At 29.2% G+C, this 13115-nt stretch overlaps 1 protein-coding gene across 1 annotated transcript in view; it reads left to right on the plus strand.

Moving 5' to 3' along the window:
- Positions 1–13115, plus strand: part of LOC106784073 (A disintegrin and metalloproteinase with thrombospondin motifs 9) — a gene marked incomplete at its 5' end in the record, with an annotated part of 57430 nt that overhangs the window by 16848 nt on the left and 27467 nt on the right. Inside the window, one exon of the mRNA XM_014743191.1 lies at positions 9193–9388. Coding sequence (XP_014598677.1) covers positions 9193–9388 — 196 coding nt within the window. The remainder of the gene's footprint in view (positions 1–9192; positions 9389–13115) is intronic.

The raw sequence follows: 13115 nt of genomic DNA on the forward strand, positions 1-13115 counted from the left end.
TTAGGATTTCTATTAATTTGAAATGAATTATACAATTTAACATTGACATATATATGTGTAATATTGTAATATAATTAATAGAATTTTAAAATATATCTTTTTCTTTAGGAATTTTCTATTTAGGTATGAACGCGAATACAAATTTTAATATATTGCATATGTATAAGATATAACCTAGTTATTTTCTAAAAACAACTAGTTTTTAATCTATAATCAAATTCTTTTCGATATATTCCCCCCCCCCAAAAAAAAACGTCTAGTAATTTCGAATAAAACCTATAGGATTTTTATTAATTTGAAATGAATTATACAATTTATCATTGACATATATGTGTGTAATATTATAATATAATTAATAGAATTTAAAAATATAAATTTTTTTCTTTGGAAATTTATTGGTTTCAGGTATGAACTAATGGAACTATCGAGATATATATTCTAGCATATTGAAAGTTCCGGTTTGTTGAAATTAATAGTCGGGTATCGTTAGACACGTGCGATCATACCTTGAATCTTTGAGAGACGTTGCTCGTCAACGATGAGCTGTAAATTGTACGTGATTTTGATGAGACGATGGTGATAACCGGACGTTTATAATGAGAACGTACATCGTACGTAAGAAAGTAACCACTTACGTATATGCTTATTTATATATATAATGTATATATAGGTACTTTCTGTCGTTGACAGATGTAAATTAATGACTTCACTCTGCTCGAATAAAATTAACTTAAACTTTTAACATTTTAACGAGGACGACGAAGAGAGAATACGTTTAATATAAATCCTACGATTAATCGTAACGAGATAAAGAAGAAGGAAAGAATTTCTCTATATGTATTTATTTTTGTCATATCCTTCGAATGATTTTAATCGTCGAAAGAAAAGAGAAGTTTTTTTTTCTTGTTTTTTTGTTTTAAATTTCTACCAAAATAAAACCTACTATATCAATAAGTAATATAGTTTATAGAGAATTAAAAAGATTTTATATTAGTTAATTTACATATACATAAATAAAAGTAACTTTCACTGATACACAATTAACATATAATTATATAATATTATATTATATAGTATATTATATATATATATATATATATATATGTATATATGTGTGTGTGTATACGTTGTATATGTTTATATTGTATATATATATGTATGTGCATGTTTAAGAATGTCGAAGACCGGTCTCGGTATGTGCGAGAGAGCTTATTTGCTTACGAGGTCGTTGGATGCTGTGCCGAGAATGAAATCAGCATAAACATAGTCACAGACAGTTAGAAAAGAAATAGAAATTGATTAGGGTGGGGTAGAATGGGTAGTAGGGGGAGGAGGTTGTGGAATAAATCATTTTTATTATTCGTTTTCATTGATAATTATTGCTATGGCAAATATTTTTATAAACATATAGTTACAGAAAGTTAGAAAAGAAATAGAAATTGATTAGAGTGGGGTGGGCTTAGATGGGGGTCTATTATTGGGAATAATTTTGATTATTCGTTTTTATCGCTTGTCGTTGCTAATTCAAATATTTCTATAAATATATAGACACATAGAATTAGAAAAGAAATAGAAATTGATTAGGTGGATGAGGTTGTGGTGGAATTAGGAATAATTTGTATTATTCGTTTGTATCGATAATCGTTGCTATGACAAAAATATTTGTTAGATTTCAAATACTAACGAATATATGATTTTATTTATTTTGTTTCTTTTTTGTGAAAAGATACGAATAAAACTTTTGTAATTTAATTTTGTATATTTGTACGTAATATAAAATAATAATAAATTACAAAAAAAGAAATAGGAAGATGCTACTTAATAAAAAATCCGTAAGTCTTTGAATGGATTAAACATTTCTAAATGATAATAAAAAAAATGAATTTGAATAAAGATATCGTAAATTAATTTTACGCGTTAAATTATGAAACAATAAATTTTCTAACTCGGTAAATTTTTAGAAATTCGCGCTTACGAATTAGAGTGGTTTTAAAAAACGAATAATTAATTTTTAACAATCATTCAACAATAAGATCTTTTGACTTCCACATTAAGTACTTGAAACAATTTTTTTTTTATACATATATATATATATATATAAATATTTTCCTGAAATGACGTACCGCGTGTTTCTAATTTTCGAATATCATTATCGGTATTTTTTTTTTTTTATTATTATTATTATTTCCATAAAAAGGAAAATACACTTGGCAAGAAAAATTACATTATTCGATTACTTTTATTGACAATATTTAAAAATCCTGACAACTTTATTAAACTTTCCATTGTTATTTTCATTTCTTCCGTCTTTATTTCTCGTAAATAATTTGTAAAAATGGGTAGAGCCTTTTCAATGTTTAAAGTTTTGGAATCGCGCCAGTAAACTCGAATATCACGGATATTCCATTCGACTTTTGAGCCGGTACGACCAGTCTCATAGGAACCCGACGACCTTCGTTGAAATGTGTAATATTATAGTCGGTATTAATTGGACATTTTTTTGTTTTTCTCTTTTTATTTCTTTTTTTTTTTTTAAGCCAAGAATATATATATGTTTGACCACCTAAGAAGAAATACATACTCGAGTTATCTTTCACATTATCTCCAATATCTAATCCGTCATTTTCATTTGAAAGGAAAAAAGAAAAAAAAATAGAAAAGGATAGGATAAATATTTATATTCATTATTGAAAATATTTTTTTTGTTTATTACGATAAATAAATCTTAGTTTTGTTCGTATATTAACACAAATTTATTTTATTTTTAATATTTTTATTATTTATATTTTTGTTCTTATTGTTGTTGTTATTGTTGTTGTTGTTGTTGTTGTTGTTGTTGTTGAGACGAGAACGTTGACGGTCTCTATTTTATGTAGAAAAATATATTCTCGATGTGTATTTTATTTAAAATAAAACGTTGAAAGAATCCCAACCCTATGGGTCGTGTTTATGTACCCATTGAATCTTTCATATGCATACGTGAACGACAAGTTCGGTAAAAAGACAAGACAAGTAGGTAGGTAGTTGTTCTGTTGGTATTGGAAATATGGTTAAGCCCACCCAGAAGTATTCCATTGTTATCAAATTCTTCTTTTGTCGTATAAAATTTTTCCTTTTTTTTTTGTTTTTCTTTTTGTATTTTTTTTTTTGTCAAAGAAATGCTATCGAATGATTTCAAATGGTGAATAATCCATAAGGGTGAGAGTAACATCATGTTAAGAATTAGAAAAACAGAAAAAAGACAAGAATTTCATAGAACATTATTCCACGAAGAATCAATTACTAATTATCAGTAACACTTTTATTCGTACAAATTTATATACAAAGTTTGTTTTTGGCTAGTCACAAAAGTATGCTAAATCATTTAACATAATAACAAATTATTTTATTTTTTTTTTGCAATATTCTTAAAGACCAATTTCATCATATTATACGATTATATATCATATGTTCAATCTGTAAAAAATTAGAAATCTAATTGCAATCTTAATGCGCTTTAAAATAAAAAATAATTGATTTTCTCAAAGTAACCTAATCTACAATTCTCCACTTAAGAATTATCCGATTATATCCTAATTTTTACTTACCTCGACAAATTTTTAACCCATTTACGAATTATTAAATAAACAATTAATATATAAACAATTGTTTATATATAAAATTGATTAAAAATTTTATCAGAGGATCCACAATTTTTAAAAACTTTCGATCTATCCGACAAAAAAATTTCAAATCAATCTAATTACATCTCGACCAACTTTCAAAAAAGAAAAACATTTCCAACTTACCACCCCTCTCCCCTCTCCTTCTACCCCTCTCCTGTATCTATCCCAAGTTTATAACACATTACTTATTTTTTTGTTTGTTCGATAAATAAATAATACTCGTTTGTCACTTTGACGTATCAGAACGGAACACTAACTAAACGAAACGAAAAGTGTAGAGGGGGCTGAGTGAGGAGGAAGGGGGACTCGTGTGTGTATATTGTGGTGGGGTTAAGGGGGGGGGGAGAAATGGGTTCACCGATGTATTTGCGGGGGCGATGTGTGTTTACGATTTGCATTTGAGAGTCGCGTATAAGCTTGCTCGAGCTCTCTTGTCTAAAGGAATGGTGGTGGTGTTGGTGTTTGGGGGAGGAGAAGGGGGAGGAGAAAGAGAGAAAGAAAGCAAGAAAGAAAGAGAGAGAAAGAGAGAGAGAGAGAGAGAGAAACATGGGGCACAAAGAGGGACTTCAGGGTTACCGAGAACTCTTGGTAAGAACGTCGTTTTTCTTCTGTCTCCTTCTATCTTTCTCATCCCCCAACCCCCTCCCCCCACCCACTCTTTCTCTTTCTTTCTGTTCTGTTCTGTTGGAACCTCTTATTCTCTTTTTCCCCCCCATTGCAAACGCTGCCAACGACCTCGAAGTTCTCCGCAGGAAGATCTCATCGACCTTTCGACGAGTCCGATACGTTTTACACGAGCTCCTCGCAGCCCTTCTCCCTCCCCCCTTCCCCACCCTACTCCGCTATCCCTATTCTTCCTTCATCCCTTTTTTCTCTTTTCTTCCTCCCTCCCTCCCTAACGTTTTTTTTTTTCGGGAAATTATATAAGGAAAAAAGAAGGGTGACGTAACACGGGTGGAAGGAACGTTATCAATACGAGTTTTTATCGTGTTTTTTTTTTTTTAGAAATATTTTTCTTCTTTCTTTTTTTTTTTTTACCGATTTTTAATTTATGTGTCGTTATATTGGAATAAATAATATTCTTCTTCGTGTAATTATTAACCGAAGGATTTATTACTAATCGTTGCTGTTTCTCTGTTTTTCTTTTTCTTTTTTTGAGATTAGAAAAAGTTTTTCCTTCTTTTTGGCCAGACAATTGTTAACGTAATTCGAGATAATATCGGTTTTGAAAAAGAAAAACAAACAAGTAAAAATAAAAATATTTAAATACATCGAAGTCCGAATACGGGAAGATATAATAGGTTAGAAAAAAAAATGTCAATGCAATTTTATGAGAATTTGGTTAGAAAAGCTAAGGTGCCATTTTGAAATTTAATTTCGATAATCGAACCAATAATAATTCAAATCGATAAAACGATTTCTGGCAAAACGGCATTAAAATGTTTATTTTCGTTCGTTTGTAGCCTCAGGACGTATTTACTGTATTTATGCAATTCGTTTTCTAACGTATACACATATACATACATACATACACATCGTACGGGGATCGTTATGTTAATCGATGTTTGGACTCATAGCTTTATCTTACAGTGATTCTACTCGAATATTTCAAATGCAAGCAGTCATGAGTTCATCATAACAGACGTGCATTCGTGAAAGACATATTACATATATATTCATATAAACATATAATATACAAGGTGTCTCAATTGAACGAGTTCATCTAAATATTTTCTTCGTTTTTAATGATACGATAAATGTTTAACAATAAGACATATTATGGATTGATTTCAATATAGGTATTATTATCGTGGAAAATACATTTTTCTCTGGTCGTCCATTTTTTCCTTTTTTTTTTTTTTTTATGGTTTTTTTCAATCTCGTAGATATATTTGTATCCTATAAGTCGTGTGTTTTTTTTTATGTTTCGGGTGACAAAATACATTTAAACATACTTGTAACGTGATTTTCGAACGACCTTGAACATCAAAAATATGATAAAATTGTAATACAAGCGAGCCTAACTTGGCTCGCGAGCCAAGCGAGCTTAAATTAAGATAAGACACTTATCTCATTTATTTAATGAAGGTCAAGCAACGATCGAATATCACAATTTTTGGTGTTGGAAAAATAAATCGGAATTCTAATGAGTTCGAGATTACAAAGAAAAAGAAAAATAAAACAGAAGAAAAAATGAACAAACAATGAGATTTTTGTTTGTATCGAGTCAATCAATATCGCGGGTCCTTTTGTAAAACCATTTTAGGGTTATATGCATAATCCTTAAATAGAAGGGGGAATATCAGGTAGGATCAACTGAAGTAGCTAAGATTCAGGAACATCAGCAAGACATAGAAGAACAGGAAAACGACAACTGAAAGGCCCGAGTTTGTCCTTCGTTCACTAACATAAGCAATATAACCAGGTGCAACCACTTGCATTGACTACATACACCTCGCGAGACTACTACTACTCTTCTTCTTATTCTTCTCTCTTGCAGTATCAAATATATCTTTCTCTATATCTTCCCATCTCTTTCTTTCATTCTTTCTTTCATTCTTTTGGCCCTTCGAAAAAGCCGCAATATCCTTTTGCATTACTATCGTGTTAGATGCCGACCGTAAGGGATAAGTGCTACGGCAGAATGCAGGATGCAAAGTGTAGAATGCAAAAAGAACTGCTAGAAGAAGAAGAAGAAGAAGAAGAAGAAGAAGAAGAAGGAAGAGAAAGAGAGAGAGAGAAAATAAAGAATAAGTGTTCGTGGACTTGAGATGAACTTTCTACGAGTTACAAACCCTTTTCTGATTATCTTTATAACCTTTTCTTTTTTCTTCTTCTTTTTTTTTTTTATTCAAGTATAAAATCGTTCCTACGAATCAACGAGAAATAAGAAAACGACCAATGATAATTACGTTGTCAAGATAGTTTTATGATTTTTATTGTTTTTTTTTTTAAATCATTCCAATTTCGAATCGTTCTCGTCATCGTGATCGATAAAAATTGTTAAAGATTTTTTTTAACGTTATTATATTTTTCTATTTATTTTCTTCGCAGAAGGGTAAGAGACTTTTATTTACACCCATATATTATTTTTTTTCTTTAAATTTTACAAATAAATTCTCAAAAAAATTCTCAAAAATTTTGTCCTATCGCTAATTACATTTTTTAATTATTTTTTTTTGTTTTCTTTTGATAAGTTTCATTTTGAATTTATTGATATTAGCTGTTAGATTTTTGTTTTTTTTTGGAAAGCAATGAGTGTGATTGTTTTTTTGTTTAGAATTAAGGAAGATATTTAGATATAACTATCTACGTATTTGCTTACTATGAAGAAGATAGGATAGAATGGTTGGCGTTAAGGAGGCGTTGATAATCGATAAATATCCCTTAGTACCTGTTAACTCGGCCTCCTCGTAATTCCTATAACGAGCACTGGTGTATCATTATATAGCCAGTCAGGTTTCCTTCGATCACAAGTACACAGGAAGAAGGAAAGAGAAAGAAAGAAAGAAAGAAAGAAAGAAAGAAAGAAAGAAAGAAGAAGAAAGGAAGAAAAAGATCAAAGAAAAAAAGAATCACATAATTAATAGCAATAATTAATTAGGTAGACTTCGTTTCTTTTTAATAAGTATATATATATATATATGTGAGGGTGTGTGTGTATATGTATATATAAAGTATATCCCTTCTTTCTTTCAATCATTTCATTCTCATCGTTATTAAATAAATTCAAGATTGCTAATGGTATTCAATTATAATGATTGTACGATCGAAGTATCGTTTATCATCATTTGCTGTTATAATACTTCAATTGAATTTTTAAAAATGATTGATAAGATTACGAATGTTTTTTTGTTGTTGTTGTTGTGAATGATTTAAACTTGATTTTAATGTGCGAATATATGTATCTTATTTTCTCTCTTTCACTTATTTAATTATTTTTTCTTTTTATTCTCTATTATTTTCTATTGGCTATTTTTATTTATTTTTTTTTTTTTTAATTTAACACCAAGTAACACGTTAAATGTGTTCCTACAAAAAAATATCGTATCGTATGAAACCGTATTTATAAGAGACCCTTTATTCATTCATATGTTAATTATTTTCAAGTAATTTCATTTTGAAATATACGTTAATTAAAAAAATCCATGTTATCCAGTGCAATGTAGAAGTACAGTGTTTATTATATGAACAGCAATTATATGAATCGTGTTGTAGGAGGATTACCTGTCATTTATTTATGCTTTTCAATTTTGCACGTGTGTCACAGTATAATTAAATACGTAGGTATACGTTTTATCATTGATTATTTATTTCTTTTCTTCCGTTTAATTATTTTTCCTCCAACCACCTTGTTACTTCTTCTTCTTCTTCTTCTTCTTTTATTTTTCTGTTCCACTATTTTCTGATTTTCTCGATCTCATTATCACCATTCTTTCCTCGTCTCCATTAACGAGACATGAGACGAGACGAAAGGTGGATTCAGAAATGTCGTGAGAACGATCCTAGTATTCTCTTCCACTCGATATATATATATATATGTATGTATGTATGTGTGCATGTATAGAGACTTATATGTATGTCTGCTGTCCCCTTCTTTCTTTTTTATTCTCGGCAAGTACGGAATGCAAGCGTAGGTGGATTTACGTGGGCGTATTTCTTGTCTAGCCTAACGCGTGTGTCCCATGTTACGCATAGAAACTTAGGATATATTATTGTCTTTATGCCAATCTATAACACGTCATATTACTCTTAAATATGTATAGTTATATAAATAATTTCATTTCTTCGATGTTTTTTCTTTCTTTCTTTCTTTCTTTCTTTCTTCCTTCGTATAGCAGGAGAGAGGGGGAAGGAAGAAAGTTTCAAAGAAAAACGAACAAAAAAACAAAACCATTCTTAACCAAAATTATTCTTAACAAAATATTTATTATTAGATTTGATAAAATTAATAATATAATACAGTAGAGTTAATCGAAAGAGTATTTGTAAATCGTATACTATTTTATTGTCAATTTTAAACAATTAATAATATATGCTTATAATGCAATCTATTCAAAAAAATTTTCTATATAAAATAAACATATTTAAGAATAAATAAATCAATCAATCAATATGTAAATATATATATCTACATTTTTGTCTTATAAAAATTAGATTTAAACTTATTATATCACATATAATATTACATAAAAATATACGTATATAAAATCAAATCAATAATTAAAGATATTTAAATTGTCCTATAAGAATTAGATTTGAACTTATTATATCACGTATAATATTACATAAAAAAATATACAATAAATAAACATATCCAAACTGTCTTATAAGAATATTAGATAAAACTTATATTACACACGTATAAATGAATAATACAAATACGAATGTAATTGAATACAAACGAGAACTCGGATTGTGCGATGTGTGATATGTAAAAATTAAAAAAAAAAAAATAAAAAAGAAACAAGTAATTATGTCGTACGTGTAAAATGTAATAAATTTGTGTGTTTGTATGAATTTTCAGACGGGCCACATGAGAACTTCCAGCGGAAGTTACTTCATTAAACCTACCGAGCATTGGCGCGACAACGAGAAAGACTCAATAATGGCATCCTCATTGCAACATGCTATCTACCGGGTGCCTCCTGTCACCGAGTCAACATCATCCAACGACATTGACGAGGATCCTCCTGTTGGTGTTCGTAACTGTGCTGTCATTGGTAAGCTTCTTTTCTTTTGCTTTATTTTCTTTTCTCTTTTTCCGCAAGACCGAATTATTTAAAACAATGTTTTAATTTTTTTTTTTTTAACAATTTGTTTCTTCTTTTTCTTATAAAATTTATCCCGGACATGGAAAAAAAAAAACAAAAAAATATAATACAATTTCTTTAAATCCCCGACTGTATTTTATCGTTAAGTTTACGGGTGGTGAGTGAGGGGAGGGGAAAAGAAGATTTATTTTTTAAATCTTATATAATTATTAGTCCCGATTATTGTACGTAATTTTTATTGTAAATATCTATTACAAATAATATTTAATTTTCGATTGCAAAAAAAATGGCTTTATTAATTATATTATTTTTATTAACTCACAAAATTATTAATTCAACATCTATCAAAGTCGACGAAATATTTATTTAAAAAAAGAAAAAAGAAAAGAAATTCTAAAAATAATAATTAAACATTTAATTGGCTAAAACTATGTGAGAAAATGGATTGTCAGTGAAAAATATTACAATAATCATGTTTTATATACATTTTCGATATAAATACAATTATAATAAAACAATCCGTAGAGAAAGATATTATTTTATAAATTTATCGAGCCAACAATAATTTATTTATTACATACATAAACACACACATTTATATATACATTTAATAGAATATTGCAAGGTCTCGATATATCCATACATAAATACATATATATATATATATATATTAAGTAATGGAAATTATTTGGATATCGATCAAAGTATAATATAAGACAGACGACGTCCACACCTGTCGTACGTTTGTTCGAGCACGCGTTCAGAGATATCATATAAGAGTAACGAATTTATATGGGCGTAGGAAGAAGTTACACACATATACATATATACACACACATTCACCCGTTAACTTACACAAGAACTTTACAAGAAGAAGAGAGTCACAAAACAAAATCAACAAATAAACAAGAAAAAAAGAAGAGAAATCGAAGGAAAGAAGGAAGGGTTGGTTGGTTGGTTGGTGCATTCACCGCCAAAAAACAAATTAATAATGCATGCACTCAATCTTATGTACACACTCCACGCATACACATACGTATGTATATACACATCCCAGGAATTCATGCGCATGCACGTATGCACGTATATACTCAAAAATGTATTCACGCATACATACTTTTATATATATATATATATATATATATATGCACATACGTATGTACAACAAATCCTCTTTTCGGAATGAGTTTTATTCATGACCAAGCACTGTTCCTTTTAAACTGCCACTGTGTGTACAACACCGAGGGAAAATATTCGTCTCGGGGAATACGTATAATATAACATTCGTGAATAATAAATTGACGCGAGACGAATTCTTGAGGGGGAGACTGGTTGGAAACCGGTGCGGGAACGTACCAAGCTTATGCGAAGCTTATGCGAAGCTTATGCGAACACCAAGCTCGATTAAACGTTTCATTATTAAGGCGTTTACATTGTCCAAATGACATCAAATGTATTACATATATATATATATATATGTGTATATGTGTGTGTATGTGTATGTACCTATGCATTTAAATTTGTTATCGCTGATATTCCCAAAACGGGAAGTACTTCGTTTACACGCGAATTAACTTGAAATTTTCATACGCGTTGTGTTCATTTGTGATTTTTATTTCTCTACCTACTTTCATTTTTTTCCTTCCTCTTTTTCCTTTTTTGTTTTTTTTCTTCTTTTTTTTTTTTAACGATAATTTTAGTCACGTTTTCTCTTGATTTTTAAATGAAGGCGAAAGTGAATCGTTAAAAATGTGTGTGTACCACAAGGAAAATATGATGATGATGATTATTATTATTATTATTATTATTATTTTGATATTTATTTAAATTTCGATGAGAAGAGAATATATAATAATTTTTTAATACAAAAAAGTATTGAAAGATTTAGAAGAAATGAAATATTTATTATTATATTTTTCTAATTTTTTTTGTTTCTTTTTTTATACATATATAAATTACGAAAAACGACGTGGTGGGCCCAATCCCATAATCAAACAACCGTATATAATTGTTTTTAAATATAAGAAAGATTAAAACCGAACGAACCATCGGAGTGTTGAATTTTGACGTTTAACCGTAAGACAAGTTGGTCGACGAAACGTTTCGACATTTTTTTTGGTTTTGTTTTTCGTTGAAGGGCTGTCACACCAAGAGCTAGCCTAAATTCGTAAAGGTTTTCAAAAACGTTTTCATTCAGAAAGACCGACGACGGGAACTCATCGTACCGTTTCATCGCGATTTGTTCCGTCTCGACCGATATCAATTTCATTATTTTTCTTTCTTTTTTTTTCGGATTTATTTCTTTACTTTTTTCTTCCCAAAGAGATTACCCCCACCCCATCAGCAACCTCGTTCGTGAATTCGAGTGAATCCATTTTTTTGTAGGGCTGCGGGGGGGGGGAAGAAAAAAATTAGGAACAGAGAGAATACCGAACAAAAAAATTAGGAATTAATTATCTACTCGGAATAATGAAGAAAGAGATTGTTTATTTTAAAGAAAAAAAAAACAAAAAAATATCTGCCAGTCGCGATTTGTTTTCATTGCTTCGAAAAAATGAATAATGTTTAACGTATATATTAGTCAATTACAAAAATATAAATCAATTATGTCAAGTTATATCAATGGATTTCTATTAATACGTCAACATGTAATTTGATTATATCAATTATATTTTTAATAACCTCGAACTTAAATAAAATAATATTTATTTACTGACTGTTGTAAATAGACTTTAACACCCCTCCCCCCACACTTTCAAAATAAACGCTTTAAATATAAAGTTATAAAAAAAACAAACAAATGATGTAATTGTTTGAACGGAAAAAAAAAAATATATATGTAAAGAGAAAGAGAGAGAAAAAAAAATAAAAAAAATAAAACAATAGTGAAGAGATAATGTGACATGAATGAACGGAGTGGGGTAGGGTGTGGTGGGGTGTTGGAAGCCGATAATCGTAACCTAAGTATCAGGAATGATATCGTAACACGATCTACATCGAAGTTAAAACGTATACAACACACACAACATTAAAATACTTAATCTCATTTTTTTTCTCTCATATACGAGAGGAATGATTTCATTCATTTATAAACAACTTGAACAACAACAACAACAACAACAACAACAACAACAATATCAACAACAACATCACAGGAATCACCATAATCGTTATCATCGATCAGGAGTACGAGTGCGATCATGAACACCAGAAGTAGTATAGTAACAGCAACAAGATTCCTATATACAAAGAAACGACGTACCGATCTTTGATATCATCGTTCCTATTAGAGTTTCGAACCACCTTCACAACCTTGGATGAATTACCTCGATACACGTGTATACTCGTTGTTATTAGGGTGAATTAAAAGTTCGTGAGTTAATTGTGTTGTTTAAGAGATAAAGTAATTTTTCATAAAATTTAATTTAATTTATTATATTTCATTTTATTTTATAAATATTTATAATAATTTAATATACATTGAAATATTTAATAAATTAATACTAAAAAAATAATTGTATCAATTTATTTATTAATTTAAAATGCACGAACTTTTGACTTATTCAAATATACGTGTATACCTATATACCCACACATGCATATTATGCATACGTGTATATATAGATATAAAACATCCAGCCTACATCAAAGTGACAAAGAAAAAGAAAATCCATAA

Source organism: Polistes canadensis, unplaced genomic scaffold (assembly GCF_001313835.1).
Source record: "Polistes canadensis isolate GaletaPanama2010 unplaced genomic scaffold, ASM131383v1 scaffold_30, whole genome shotgun sequence".
Taxonomy (NCBI): Eukaryota; Metazoa; Arthropoda; class Insecta; order Hymenoptera; family Vespidae; genus Polistes; species Polistes canadensis.